Genomic DNA, 15,769 nt, shown 5'->3' on the forward strand with positions numbered 1-15,769 from the left:
GAAAAGCTCTCGGGCTTTTAAAAAGAACCTTCGCTAATGGAAAAACAGATTTCCTTGTACCAAAAAAATGATTTTGCCCTTATTCATTAAGACTACATACTATAAACAGGTGCAAGAAACAAATGACAAACAGCTCCATTTTCAACTGCCTTTTCAAGTGCTTGTGGGCTGAAAGTTTCATGTTCGTTCTCACCACAGGAATGCAACAAAAGTAGTTACCTGGTATAGAAGCCTTTAAATAGTATTTAAAAGAAGAAGTATCTTAGTAGAGGATCAAATTTTGCACTGCAGAGACAAGTCCAATGATACTCTAAACAACAACACTTTCTCAGTGCCTGGACCTCATAGGACTTTAGTCTATCACCAAGGAATGTGAAACTAATATATTATATTTATATAAATGTTGTGAGGGCAATGCACCTTAGACTAGTATTCTCAAAAGCCTGCAGATCAAGTTGGGAGCCACCTAAATTAGCCAACAGGAAGCCCTGAAGACAGGAGTGCATCTTCAGCCTCATCTCTCAGTGTGCTAGGGCTTGCTGCCCACCACCAAAAGGCACCTGCGTCTATTCAAGACCACAACCTGAAGCCCAGAGACTGGCTCTTTCACCTCAGCGGTTAGATCACTTCAATAAGATAGAGGCCAAGTTCAAGTTATTAATAAGCCCAAAGCGATTTCAACGTCTCCTCCCTAAAACACAAAAGTTGAGCTGCTTAATGATGGCAACGCTGTCAGCACTTCCTACTGCCCTAGTCCTGCTTCACATGCAATCCTCAAGGCGCTCGCTGGCCCAGAAATGAGAGCAAAAGCTAGTGCAATTCTCCCACCTTGGGAGCCCAGGCATGTACGAGACATGACTGCGAATCACCTCAGGCAGAAAAGGTCCTGAACCTGGAGTCCTCGCTCTTTAGGCATGCTCTAACCACTAAGCTGTTACTCAGGAGTAGGAGGGGTAGCTCTGTTTTGTTTTGTGCAAAGCCCATCTGATAGGTCTTCAATAAACACGCTCCAAGAACACCGTGTTCCCCGAGCGCCGAGAGGAGACAGAGGAAACGGTTTTATCTGTGGATGCAGAGTGAGCCTGAGCATAGGCATGGAATCATCGCCCACGTCCAGAACCGAAACGCTTTTATGCACAGCTGAACATCTGTGTTCTGCTGCCTAAGAGCTCACTGATTTCACCTGCAGGGTTAAAAGGACCTTGAGTTTTGAAGAGCCGAGTTAAGGCATAAACACAAGCTTTCTAGAATTCAGCTACAGTCTGCAGAATTGTCTTACAAGGACTTAGTAAACACCAGGACCTTTGCCTTGTTGAATAGTGATCATACAGGACAGAGGAATCCCCGTGGTGCTGATCACATGTGCCACAAATCTTAAGATACCTCATTCCACTTTTCAGAAGAAACCGTACTTATAAAAGCATCAAGTTAGAAAAAACAAAGCACTCTGGTAGCTCCTAGCATCAGAAATAAGCCTACCCGGATGATTCCAACTTTACTTTCTGTTGTAAGGAAAACCTATTCCATTAGTGTCATGCTTCCTAAAGTACAATCTGTTGAAGAACCTCACCTCTTTCACAGTCATTGTGAGCTAGGTATTGCAAACAAAGAGACAAAGCAATCAATGAAAATACTGAAGAGCAAGCTCCGTCACAATCATGATCTAAACCTACACCAAGTGTCTGAATTACTGCTCAAGTCATCTTCAGGAAGCAATGCAACACCCAGAGCTGCAAGAAGTAGTAAGGTATTGCAGATGACAACTCCTCAAAGATACAGCTACGTAACTTTCTTTTTCACTTGCATACATATAATAAAGAAGTGGAAACAATTTTAAAAGTATTTGTTTTCCACCTAAGCTCCAACACTTTTTTTCCTCCTTCTTTAACTAGAAGTAACCTACATTCTGATGCATTGGAGGCCAGTAGTAAAACCCTGGGGACACATGGTCTGCTAGGTCTTGGCCAAGACTGAACTATGTAGAAGACCCCTCAGCTGGAGAACTCCTTGCCATCGTCACCTGGCAGGAGGGAAGCTACAATGCAGCGTAGCAGCCAGAAAGTTCCACCCTGCAGGGTCCCTTTGAGCACATCTGAGCAAGACCTTTGCAATGGAGCACTTAGGGCACAAATAGTCCGGTTCTTTCTAGTGAGTGTAGACAGCCAATGAAAAAAAAAAAAAAAAAAAAAAAAAACAACAACTCTCTTCCACTATTTTTCTTTACAATAGTGGAAGATTAACAGTATTCAAATAGAATTTTCCAAAACTCACCCTGGAAAATGAAGAAGTAGTTTTGCTCTGCTTGTAATAGAAAAAAAAAGGTAGAATAGCAAACAGTAACACTAACAGGCATCCTATCATTTCACAGGTAATATACTTCAGCAAATAATTTTATTCTAGTAACAACTTTAACACATTCACCAGTTTTATTTAACATGAGCTAAAAGACCACAAAATGTTAAATGTACGCCCCACCTCCCCCAAACTAGATTCTACTGTTTTGTGAATCAGAAAATTTGTTAGCTGCCATTATCTTAATTTGAATTTTTTTATTGCTAGTCTCGTAATTTAAGTTAGGAGTCTAGATATTCACAAAAAATATATTTCACTCTCTTGCTAGACTCTTCAGGAAAAAAAGGAACAGACTGATAGCAATGTTTCTCCTAGTACCTTCGCTAATATATTCTGATTAGATTAGGAAAAGTCTGCTCTGCGTCCAGAAACATAACACACCACCACAGATTGACAGATTTCCTTCAAAAAAGGAATGGATCAGCTTTCTGATCCCAATTGTTTCAACAGTTGAAACATCACTGTAGCTGGAATGATAGGATTATTTTTTTTTAGTGGTCGTGCGGGATATTTTTGTTTTGCTTTACTTTAAATATAGGGGAAAGCATTTCTCCTGTGCTGAAAAGAGGTAAATTCTTGCTGTGCGTGGCTTTTTTTTTTTTTTTTTTTTAAAAGACATTGATGCAAAGTCTTGATTAACATAGGGAAATAAAATCTGGAAAGTTTCAGTTGAAGATAAATTCCTTATAATACCAAGATACTGAAAAAATCAGGAATTAAAACAGAAATAGGTATACAACAAATACAGTGGTGTTCATAACTGTAAGATGTGAAGTGCTACAGCCATCTGTTTCATCCACTATCACACATTTCTTTTTCATGCATTCTCTTTTCTTTCCTCACAAAGGTGTCACTCATCATTGCTTTCATATCTAGGTAGAAAATAAAGTCAGCTACAATTACATCATTCATAACGAAAACTTGCATTAAGATATCATCACCACCAATGAAAAACCAAACCTAAAAATAGAAAAACAAATGCCCCATCTCAAGAAGCTTTCAGTAGAAACTATTCTGCAACCAGAAATAGCACAAGAAGATAAGTTAACAACAGAAGTTTCATTTTTCATGAACTTTAGAATAATAACATCGCTGAATTGAAGTCTATTTCAAACAAATCAAAAACTGAAAATAAAACAAAAGACATGAAGTCTCCCCCAAGTGTTCCTTCAAATTCATTACATCTTTCTGCAGCAAGTGCACGTAGATCACCTACAAGTTAAAACACAATCTGTGTAAGAAACAAAAAGATATGGACACCATCCAAAGCAAATGGTTTGTTCCAGTACAGATAGGAATCTAAGAAACTGCTACTGCTGTCTCCAAACAGCGTGGCAGAGCTGAACAGCAGCAGGCTGTCAGCTCAAGGCAGCAAGTTACCTGCTACAAAACCCTTTCCGTGTGGTATTCTGATGCGAAGCTCACAATTCAACAAGAGTTTACTTAAGCTAATTTAAATGTAAGCACTGGCATGGATTTATCTATTTACTGCTATGGTAACTGGCACACCTGGGAGCTCACAATCAGCAAGCCAATTTGGTCCTGCAAACACTGCAGCTGCATTCACATGACATTACATTTAACCTCCTAGGCCCTGCTAGAAGTTACAATGCCAGGGTAGTACAGATCCTGTGCTTCCAGGCTCAACACAGCACATCCAAAAACTCCTTCTTATGTCTCTTTGCTCACAGTGCAACATGTTGGATTAAGAGACAACCGTGACCAACCGGCTTGGCATACTGATCACAAACTTAGTGGTCACAAAAGGTCCAGGAAACCTGAAACCTGTAAGAGGAAACACACCAGCGTTCATAATATAAGGAAGCAGTAACAGTGTTTTGAAATGGAGTCCTGCAGCAGAGTATCAAGATGCTTTTGGACAAGCCTGCCAGCACACAGCCTTAATCCTGTAAACACATGTACACTTCACTTTACCACACATGGGCAGTCTTGTTAACTCAGGGCTGCTCCCAATAACATTATCCTGAAAAAAAAAAAAATCACAACTGCTTAATGTCAAAAAAAATTTGTTATACACAACATTGTTAATGAAGTACCTGCTGGTTTATTTTCCATGCATAATTCCTTGATCAGATGGTAATAATGTAACTACCCTCAGCAAACAGTTCCCATTGCAAATGTGACAGACAGTAGGTGGCCAAAGTACTAATGCTAAGACAACAAACACTCCAGCTCTAAATGAAAATCCTCAGGAAAACAAAACAAAAAACATGAAGAGCCATGCACAACAGTCCTCTAATTAAATGAATATGTTTGTTTAATATCATAACAAGGAACATCATCTGAATCAAAAAGGAAAAATGCTTTGCCTTTTAGTACAAGAAAATTCTGACCTGCTGCTGTAGCACAACAAAAATGCATATATATATATATACTTAAAGGATCCCAGTAGCTGAGCTTTAAACAAGCTGTATAAATTTATCCTGGTTTTCTGAAGCTAAAATATTTAGAAGTGTTCTAGAAAAGAAACAGTATTTACATAGTGAACACTGTGATTGACAAAAGAATTTTAGCATGTGTCAGTCTTAACTAAAATTATTGTTCAGCTCACCTCATTAATCTAAAAACTGTATTACAACTACATGGTTGAGCAAAATCCAGCATCCCACTTCAGAAGGCCTTAGAAACTTCTTTGCTACTTAGGCTTTAATATAAAGCACTTCTGCACTGAGGGAAATTAATTTTGCAACAGTTGAACAGCAGGTATTCTCTTCTAACCCAAGGAAGTTTTAAGGCCTCGGATACTTATTTCACCATCTGACATCCTGTCAACAAACAAGACCTTCCAAACTGAGTTCGGAGTCTGAAATGAGGAAGACCTGGTTTTAAATTCCAGTTCAGTCCAGATGCTGCTCATGCTTGAATGGGATGCTCATTCATCCAAGGCAAATGCTCTAAAAAGATATTTACTGTCTGGGAGAAAAACATGCAACTCCTACTGCTTGAGAAGATCCACTCCACCTATTCAACTGCCCTCTGAGGTCACTGATCTGAGACATGCAAAAGAACACAGCAAAGGTCACTCGAGCAGACGACCACTGTGGCACCTGGCCCACTTGGTCCAAGGCGTCTCGCTGCCAACTTCTGCATGCAGAGAGGAAATAAGAGATGAAAAGTATTATTACTGCAAAATCTCCACATGCAGACCAGGCTTGATTACAGAGGACAGAGCCAAATGAGTTATAATAGCAAAGAATGACCTGGGATTAAGTCTGCCACAAAGCTATATCTTCAGCACGAGGTGGTAGACTTTCACTGAAACAACTTGCTTTGATCCTCCCATGCCTGAATAAAGGCAGACACAGAGTGCAAATGCAGCTTCCTACTGCCAACTGAAACAGGCCATTGCAAACTAGGGTTAAATGGGGCTGGCACTGAAAAGTCATCTGTCAATGCTGCTTTGGTGGATTTGCAGCATTACGCTGGTTTATCAAGAAAAGGTAAGTACTGATGCACCCAGCATAGCCAGCTTTGAATAAAAAGAATTCCGAACAACCCCCAGATAGCACACCATTTAATCCTCAAATCAAGATAAGATGTTACAAGGATTTGGGGATATATCTACTTTTTGCCCATTTACTTCAGAGAAATCTTCTCAGGTTGTGTAAGAACAATTTACCTCAAAATTTGGATGAAACTGGACCGAGATGAGCTGTCTGAACAGATGTGAAAAAGTTCTAAGCATTACTTTGGGGGTATAGACAGTAATCTGGCCACTTCAAAGGACCATTCTGTCCAAATTTTTCCTCCATGTCATATGAAATTAAAAGTTAAAAACCAAGAATCTTTCCTTCTTGACTGAACATACTAATTGGAAAGAAGGACTTCTTGCCTTGCTTCATCCACAAGCTATTTCTTAAGACACAAAACAACCCTACCTGGCCTGCACCCCCTGCAAAATATCTGATATAGTACCTCAAGACATGTCATCTTGAAATCATCTTTAAACAGGCAGTTTTTAAGTGTACATCTAGACAAACGATAACATGATAAGCTCCAGAATATGTTAAATCATGGCAACTGCCAAATATTTAGTACTGTCAAACAGTCCTAGACATAAGTTTGCTCTCAGTATTGATTGGAAATTCAGAACAATAAGAAGCTTGAGAAAAGCTTTTTCCTCTCCTCAGTCTTTCTCCTATTTGGAAACCAATGCAAATCCAGATTACAACTAAAATTTAAATAAATAGAAAATCCAAACCAACAGTTTAATCTGAGTGGAATGTACTGTTGGCAAACTGTCTTCGTTTTAAAGTTAGAAGTTTTGTTGCACCAAAACACCAGAACCAGTGGAGGCTCGGCAACAAGCTGCAATGGAAACGTCTTTCAGAGAAGAGGTTCCCTTTCTCCTTCAAAGAGAGAGAGAAGAAAAGAAAAGCACAGAGGAAAGGTTTTAGAGCTTTAAATAAGTTTTCATTCTCAAGTTTGTTCCTCCTTTGAGCAAATATCATATTATTACATGTTTACTCCCTAGGAGTTAAGAAGTCCTCAACTGAAACACTTATTTCAGAAGGAAAACTTTAAAAACAATTCAACACCAAGCAAGAATATCCTAGGGGAAAAAATGTAACAAAGATGTTGTTACGCTGTGAGTCTTAAAACTTGGGTTTGCAGAGCTGGATGTTTAGGTTGAGAAAAGAATTGGCAGTAGAGAACTGCAACTGAGAAAATCTTATTGCTGACTTTAGAAAGAATAGAAAAGTGAGAAAAACAGTTATAACTTCTAATTTATTTTCATTTAAAAAACAACACGTTTTCAGAAGCACTGTGCGTTCTTTTAGCACAATGCCTGGATTGAAAGCAAGTGCTTGTAGATGCACAGAAGGAAGACTTATATCAGATTACATGACATAATTAGCAGTATGCATTGTAGCACTGCCTCTATTTTTAACATAATACCAGCCCAATGCATTTTCGGGTGATATGCAGGCACTGGTACACAACGCTGGATACTTTTGACTCAAAGTGTCTTGAAAGAAGAAGGTTGGTTTCTACACAAAGCTAGAATAACGAAAATGGTTAATTGCATACTAGATTTAAAAAGAACTAAACCAGTTCACCTTCCCAAGCCAACTTCTGGCAATGATATAATTCAAGCTTTCCAGAAGAATACACAAAGAAAAAAAAAGTCTAAGTTGTTGGAAACTTCAAGAAAGTGGTAAACAACAGAAAAACCACCACTTAACATTTTGGATTTAATTCATGGATGTAGGTCCAAGTGAAGATTTCCATGTTTGACTTGATTTCTGGAGAGAGCTCTGAGCCTTTTCCTTTTTTTTTTTTTCATCCTTAAACTGTAAACAACTTACTGGAATACGTGTGACAGCAAATCATATTTTTGGAAATTTCAACAGTCAGTATCCACAGGAAAATATACTCAAGCCTTCAGAACTATTTTCTGTCCCACAATGGTATATGCAGTACTTTTCCACATGTTTATTTCAAAAGGGAAACACAGACCTGAAGAAGTCAGGAGTAAGACGACAATGCAGCAAGAATGTCTTCAATGCTCACTTGGTGGTAGTAACAGTAAGACAACAATTTTCTTTTAAACAATCCATTTTGGTCAAACTTGATGAAAATGTATTATTTTATATAACCTACGAGCCCATACTTTTTTTTTTTGTGCTTAACGCTTCTATAGTATGTTAACTTCTAAATCTTTCCAAATTCTTAGTGCTTTTCACTTTTATTGAACATCTTGAAGATGTTTACAATTTCTCCATATATGAGTAAAGAAGCATCCAAATGCAAGCCAATGTCTCAAAATGAAGACAGTTATTTACATATTAAATAAGGAAACTAGATTATAAGTATTTTAAAGAGAGGGTAGAAATAAGCTGGCTTTTTGGCAATTTAAAGCTGAGCAGAACTTTTAGCAAAATCAGTGCAGAGAGGTGAAGGATCACTGCTACCCATACTACATCAGGGTGTGAAAAATAATTTAAGATAAAGGCCTAAACTGACATTCAAATACACGAGTGTGGAAAGGATCATTTCCAGTTAGGAGTTTAAAGGTACAGCCAACCTCTACAATAGTCTCTAGTGAGAAAAGCAGAAGCAAAAAGAAAGAAGTCTAAAACAGTTAGCATGCCACCTGCTAGATCAGAAGAGCAGATGCTCTTACTTACACAATGCATTCAAGCTCAAATATTTCTGGCTCTGCAGATCTCTAGATATTACTTCTTATGAAAAAAAATAAAATTAAGAAACAAAACTTTTTGTTTCCTTTTTACGTAAGCAACAAATGTACTCCCTACAGTTGCTTACCTTAGCAGTAAATAGAGATGAGGAAATGTTTGTGTTTAATTTCTTCAGTTTAAAGCATTTCAATTCAGTCAGAAAATAAAAATTCACCGAGCCAGTGTCAAGCGCCTGCTTCACTCCACACCCCTTTTCAAAAACAACTCTAGTTCTGATGCCCTGAAAACCAGAATCACATAAACCCTTAAGGCTGCAGATCAATTTATCCCAAACAATTATAAGAAAAAGCTGAGTAAGCGAAGCACATTACCACGCAAGAAGAATGGAATACAGTTAGCATGGAAAAGGATGGAAAGGCTCCAAACACAGGAACAGCATTCGAAGTGACCCAGATACCTCATTTCACATCACTTTGAGAACCTCCACTCTTTTCAAGCAACTCTTTATTCCAGCCAAAGACCTTCTCAGGGTCAGGCAATTTTGCAGTTGACAAACTCAACAAGAGAAAATTTCCTTAAGTCTCACTCAATGCAAAGACTGAAGCCTTCAGAAAGCAGGCAAGTAGGCTGAAGGAAGGAGGGATGAGAAAAGACAAGCTAAGGACTATTAACAATTGAAGATTAAATATAAATATGTAATATAAATCTATTTATGTATATCCACACCCCAGCTCAGAACATTCCCTGACATTTCAAGATTAGGTCTCCTCCCTTAACTTCTCCACACAGCCTCACTAGGCATACGTGATACAGACCCATCGGCAGCAGAGCATGTTTACAATAAATACGGCAGAGATACTGTTTGTTCTTTTGGTAGGCTAGCAGAGGCTGTAAATAAGACTTATCATTTAAGTGCATCATATATTAATACTTCAGTAAGAGCAAGAGTATCTGGATGACAAAAAAAAAGCCAACAGACAAAATGTTTTCTAAATTAGCAGTCTGGCAGAGTAACATGTGGCTTTTGAAGGGAGCACCCTACAATAGATAATTAAACCCATTCCACCTCATGGCTGGAAGAAACAGAACATACTTTTACACTGAAGTGAATTCACACACAAAAAAAAGATATGTTTTCAGTTACTTTACATAAGAGTACTACGGGAAACAAAAAACAATATGGGCATTTGCATTATGCAAGGAAACGAGTCAGCTTCCAGATGGGGCAGATCCACCACCACCAGTGAGGAAACTAAATTCACGGGCTTGAACAAACCATACATCTTCTGTGAGGTACCTTTCTGCAGTGACTGACCAACAGTAAGCAGCACGGGGAAACATCACTATCGTGCAGCTGGACAGAGTCAAATAGCTCAGACAGAAACCCCATCAGCTGGTAGATCTGCCTAGCACTTTTCAGCTCCAGATTTTCAAGTTGACTGAGGAGTTATTGCAGGAAGGCTGCGAAGACTGACAAGAAAGTTTTAAAGTCATTTATCAAAGGCTACACCAAAAGCAGATGAAAGATCTGGGAAGTTAACCAAAGTCTCCTGAATTGCACCCTAATAGGAGGGCCATCAGGATAAGCCATTTGAGAACAAGGAGCATATTTGAGTCTCCCTCTCATTACTCTAACAATTAAGTACCACAGAGATCAACCAAGAACGTTCATTCCCTAGAGCAGCAGACCTAAAAACAAAAACCAAACCACCGACAACGTACTTGCAGTCCTCCCAAGGCCACCGTTGCTTTTTAGCAAGAGGCAGAGTCTCCTCATGTTCTGGTGCCACCCATCTGGTAAGTATGGTCGCGGAGATCAAAGGGAAAGTGCTGAGAGGCCCCCCCAGCACTCACAATCACAAAACACAGAGGCTGGAATTTTAGTAAAAGGCAGCCAGTTGGCAATGCTCGCCCTTTCCCAGGGAGATAACAAACATATCACTCCTGACTGATGCTTCAGAGCATTTTAGACAAAGAGTTCTCTAGTGATGAACGTGACTCATTCTTCCTCAACAGGCTATGCCATTGCTTTACTTCCCTAATCCTTGATTTTTTCCTACAAACGTCTAACTCAGGTCTCACTGAACTTCAGATCAACCGGTCATTCATTCCAGCTCATGTTTTCTTCTTTGCAGGAGTCTTTTTGTCCCCTCCATCCCCCATTTACCTGGGAACATACTATGTTAGCCTTCCTGTTAGCTGACCGTACCACCAATTTCTTCAACCTTTCTTCACAAAAATAATCAATAAAAGTCAGATCTCAAAGATACGTTGCAGGTTCCCATCCAATATCAGTGTAATTTTAAATTCTGTTGTTCTTCTCCAGTATTTTGACCCTCCCTGCCACCTTGTACTCTCCAGTTCATCACATGCACATCTTCATTAATCAAGGTGGCGCTGGCCAGAACCTGCACAACCCGCACCAAGCGCTGGCTGTCCTGACCTTGCTCACCTTCTGAGGCAAGTTTTCCAGCTAGCTTTATTCACCGCACGGTACTTTCTGGCTCATAATTCCCTAGCTTGTTAATGAGAACACTGTGTGAATGTCAAGGACTTCAATCTATCAGTCTCCCTGCGCTGTAAGACCTGTTACTCCATCACAGAAGTGGAAGAAATGCTAGACTTAAAATCATTTACCCTGGGTAAGTCTGTTTCAGCTGCTGCTCAACCTTTTTTCTAGGCACTGAAGACATGTTTTATCACTTTTCCATTATTTTTTCCTTCAGCTGAAGTAAAACCCACCAGTTCACTCTTCATCTCACCCCACTTAGGTCATACTGAAGAGGTACACACTATTACTGTTTTTCAGTCTACTACGTCTCTCCACTAGCACGTCTGAGATTACTTCAGCTAGGTTTTTGAAGCACCTTGGAATGAATTTCATCATGCCCTACCAGATAGAAAAATCTGTTGCTTATCTAAGTAATCTGCAGGTTTTCCCCCTAATCCTGGCCAAGCACTATTTACCATTTTGTCATGACTTAACTACACTTGCTGGATTAACCATTTCAGAGAAGGTTTCAATCACCTTAGCACCATCTCTTTCTTAGTCCATTAATCTGTGGATCTTTTCTTCCTTACTTTCTTCCAATATGCACCTTATTATGTACAAGCAGAACTGGGACAACCGAACATTTCCTACTGCACTTCACATGCATCTTCAGCAACCTCCATTTCCCATTTTCTGCATTTTGCAAGTTTCACATCAAAGAAGAGGTCAACAGAGAGCAAAGTTCTTTCATTACTAATTTTCCCCTTCAAGAGAAGTGTTTAGTACTGTGAAGTTGCTTCTCGAAGACTCTGAGACCAGTTTCTTTCTTCCTTAGATATACCTCCAGTCAAGCTTCACGTGCCAAATTCTCAGTATTTTGACATCTGTATGTTTTATCCTGCCGTTCTGCCATCTTCCATGTTTTGTAGGCCAATACCTTGTGGTCATTCATGCAGAACCTCGTTTCCACCTACGAATTCACAGTCCACTCCCTTGTTAATCTAAAAAACGACTTTCATGAATTCACATACCTCAGCAGAGTAGTATGTTCTGCACGGTCTTTCCCAGAAGACACTGGATGGTTATAAGAGAATTTAACTAGCAAAACTCATACATTGGATGATTCTTCTCCAGATCCCGACGTACACCTTATGTACCTTCCAGGTACATACATCTAATTAATTTGACAGAGGCTGAGCAGAACAGTTTTAACAATCACACATTAAGACCTTCCGCTGCTGGCCAGTCCCCATCTATTTGTGTTGGCACGCAGACACCTAGGATACCAGGTGGAAGGACCCACTGTTCTGCAAGGTCATGAGCATTATGACATAAACACGTGCACAATACTGTACTTGCAGGAAGGCATCAAAAAGCTCTGATATATTTGGGGTTTTATCTGACAACTGATTTTTTGAGATATTTTCAAATGTAAAAACATACAAAGTTGATCTCACTTTGTTAAAACACTGCAAATGAAATGGCTTTAAAATATTTAAAGTTTGGTGATAAAGCTGATGATAAAGCGACTTTATCAGTTTGATATCATTAACAAAAGCAAGGAAGCCTAAATGAGAAAAAAAAGGGCCAGTGTGCTGATATTTTCTTCGTAATAATTCTTGCAAAAATAACTTGTCTAATCAGAATGAGAAATTAAATATATTCTCATAGGCTAAAAACCCATTATTATATATATATGTAGATAGGTAGCACCTACACTAAAAAACTCACGGTCCTGCATACAAGTCAGAGAAACAGGAATTAATTTTAAGCAATAATTTTTTACACACTTTGATACAGACAATACTATTTATTAATCAGAAACAAAGAATAAAGTCATACAATTAGGATTCCACTATATTTCAGAGCGATTTTTCTCTAGGAAAAAATAAAAGACCATAACAAAGGCAGACTCTGAGGATGCCAAACTAGGATCCTATAAAGGAGCCACGCTGAAATAGGCTGCTGCCAAGCCTGCAGCTTACACTAGCCATATAATATATTTTACCAGTCTGCTCCAGACAGAAATCCACAAAAACACTAGCAGCATAGCTGCTTGCACCTAAATATTTGTTGGTTACCCCACCAGGCAAGAAGACACCAGCTCCTGAAAGAAATAGCTACCAGGTCACATGGAAAATCCAGGTCTTTGGTTTTCTCACTGACCTATCCTGAATGCAGGGCAGAAAGATTAAGAAAGCACGTTTTCCAAACCCACATTTCATGCAAACAATTCAGCCTATGTTGACTACTAGCCTGAGACTGACCGTCCTACATGAGGGAGGACAGCAGCACTACCCTTTCCCAAAAGAAAAACCTTTGGGTTCAGAGCTGCCTCTCCCAGCCCTGGGCTCTGTGCCCTTAACTTGGTAGGGAATAAGTTTTAGACAGCATAATGAAAAGTATCACTGTGGGCTTAAAGCCTTATCCCAGCACAGGGATATAACATTATACAATTGAATCCTTTAGCAAGGATACTATCCTGAACAGGATTTTGCATTTATAATGTTACTAAGCTATTTACCTTTAGAAACACTGCTAAAAGTTCTGTGGGGTAACTACATTTAATAGTTTGCTTTATCTGCCATCTTCACTGCAGAGATTTGAATAAGATTCCTCTTGGCCATCAACCAAAACTATTTCATGCCTGACAATAGTCTGCAGCATCCAAAGTGGAATACTTGGATGGGATTATTTCTTCCACAAATGCTTATCCAAAGATTACAACAAACACTTTTATTTCCGAGTATGAGAGCCAAGACTTGCCACTCTATAATCATAAAATATTTCTCTTTTAGATCTATTCCTAAGAAGAAAAGAAACTTAAGAAGAAAAGTTACAACAGCAGCTTTCAAAGATTTTTTTCAAGTCACGTTGGATTTGATTTTATTTCCTTAACTTGTTGTAAACCCTTTGCTGCAGCTTGTGTAAATGCAATGGGTTTTATATTCATGTACCTCTTTCACAACCATGGGATTTGAACTTGGGCTTGCTGAGTGGAAAAGCAGTTGCCTGTTTTCTGTTGGAACTATTTGAGCTATCAGAAAAGCTAGTAAAAAAGTTCCTAAACAAGACTAATAGTTTAACATTCCAGTAACTTCATATATGTAAAACTAAAAGAGAGTCAGGAGATCAGGTGCCTGACCCCCTCCAAAATTCAGGTCAGAGATCACCGCACATTTGGCCTTTGAATGGGCTCTGACAAGTGGTGCCTGGTAAAAACATGTCTTCCCTTAGCAGTATGTTCCAGCAACTCATCACTCTCACTGAAACAGGCCACCTTACTTCTCATCTGAATCTTTTAACAGGGAAGATACTGAGGCAAAGGTGCCAGATTAAGTTTTCAGGTTTTATTGGTTTTGTTGTTGTTTGTTTACGAGAAACAGTATGATCCTTGAACCTTTCAAATATATATAAACATACATATACTTACAGCTTTTACTGTTGAAATCTGCCTCAAGAAAAATGCCCCATACCGTTCACACTGTATAATTTCAATTATACTGTATTTATCACATTGCACACTATCAAGAAGTTCTACAAAATAAGTCTCTGTCAGCTTCAATAATCCAAACCAAGAATTTCTTTGAACCAGTTCAAAGTAGAACAGAGCAAAAAAAATGGAACTAGTTACAAGTTCCTTCAAAACCTATATATATATATATATATACACACACACATACACACAGGGACATTTTTCTTCCTTTGATTCCCCCATATGAAGACTGTTAATGTTCAAGGGGAAAAAGCACAATAGTGGGAATCAGGGAGCTAGTGCTGAGCACAGCTCTATGTATGTGCTTGTGAGTAAAAGAAATACCTTAATTTCCTTTTCCTACCCTGCAGAAAGCAGTATTTTTAGCAGTGCCGCCGTACCCTTTGATGCACGCAGAATTTCAGGACCTTTGCAAAAGCTGTAGGTGAGCAAGCAAATTGCGACGCCAACAACTATAATTAGACTGTTAACAGTGGAAGAGTACAAAGTAACATTTATTTTTGTTAGCACAGCAGGTCAGTAAAGTTAATCCTGTGCTGGCTGGACTGCTTATGGGTTGGGAACGAAAGAAAAGTTTGGAGAAGGTATATACCAACGGATGTTTAGACCCAAATCTTTCCTGTTTTTGCACGAGGCGCTCTGGATGTACCCCAGCCCGGTTAGCACCGAAAGGCACCCGAGCTGTCACGGCACCACGGAATATCCCGAGCTGGAAGGGACCCATAAGGACCATCGAGTCCAACTCCTGTCCCGGCAGCCTCGCAGGCGGCCCTCGCCTCCCTCCGTCCCTCCCTCACGCCCTGCGGGGCGAGCACGGCTGCGGGCTGAAGGCTGCGGGCTCCTCGGGCGCTCACCTGCACGCCGCTCAGGATGGCCTCGCTCTTCTCCCTCACGTCGCGGAACGGGCACCGCTTGGCCAGCATGAGCAGCCGGGCCAGCACCCGGGGAGCGGCGGCCGCCCCGCCGCGGCGGAGCACGGCTTGCCCGACGTGCTCCAGGGCGGCGGCGCGGGCGGCAGCGTCGCGGCTGCACAGCCCGTCCCAGCGCACGTCGCCCTCCCGCTCCTCCATGGAGCCCCCCCGCCGCCTCAGCAGCCCCGCGGCGGACGCCCCATGGCGGAGCCGCGGCAGCCGACCCGCCCCCGAGGAGAACGAGCCCGCAGCCCGCTGCCCGCACCGCATCGGCGGGGGAGCGGCGCCGCCAACCGCCGCTCAACGGCCGCCAACCGCCGCTCAACGGCCGCCGCCGCCACCGCGGGGGCTTCGC

The 15,769-nt window shown here is 40.5% G+C and overlaps 1 protein-coding gene across 3 annotated transcripts in view; it reads right to left on the reverse strand.

Moving 5' to 3' along the window:
• Positions 1-15,705, reverse strand: part of SESN1 (sestrin 1) — a 75,428-nt gene extending 59,723 nt beyond the window's left edge. Inside the window, exon 1 of one of the 3 annotated variants that reach the window (XM_040551613.1) lies at positions 15,358-15,705. In XM_040551613.1, the coding sequence (XP_040407547.1) occupies positions 15,358-15,684 (327 nt within the window). In that variant the 5' untranslated portion in view covers positions 15,685-15,705. The remainder of the gene's footprint in view (positions 1-15,357) is intronic. The other 2 variants (XM_040551612.1, XM_040551614.1) reach the window with 2 other exon arrangements.
• Between the last annotated feature and the right edge of the window lie 64 nt (positions 15,706-15,769).

The sequence above is a fragment of the Cygnus olor genome, chromosome 3 (assembly GCF_009769625.2).
Source record: "Cygnus olor isolate bCygOlo1 chromosome 3, bCygOlo1.pri.v2, whole genome shotgun sequence".
NCBI classification, from domain to species: Eukaryota; Metazoa; Chordata; class Aves; order Anseriformes; family Anatidae; genus Cygnus; species Cygnus olor.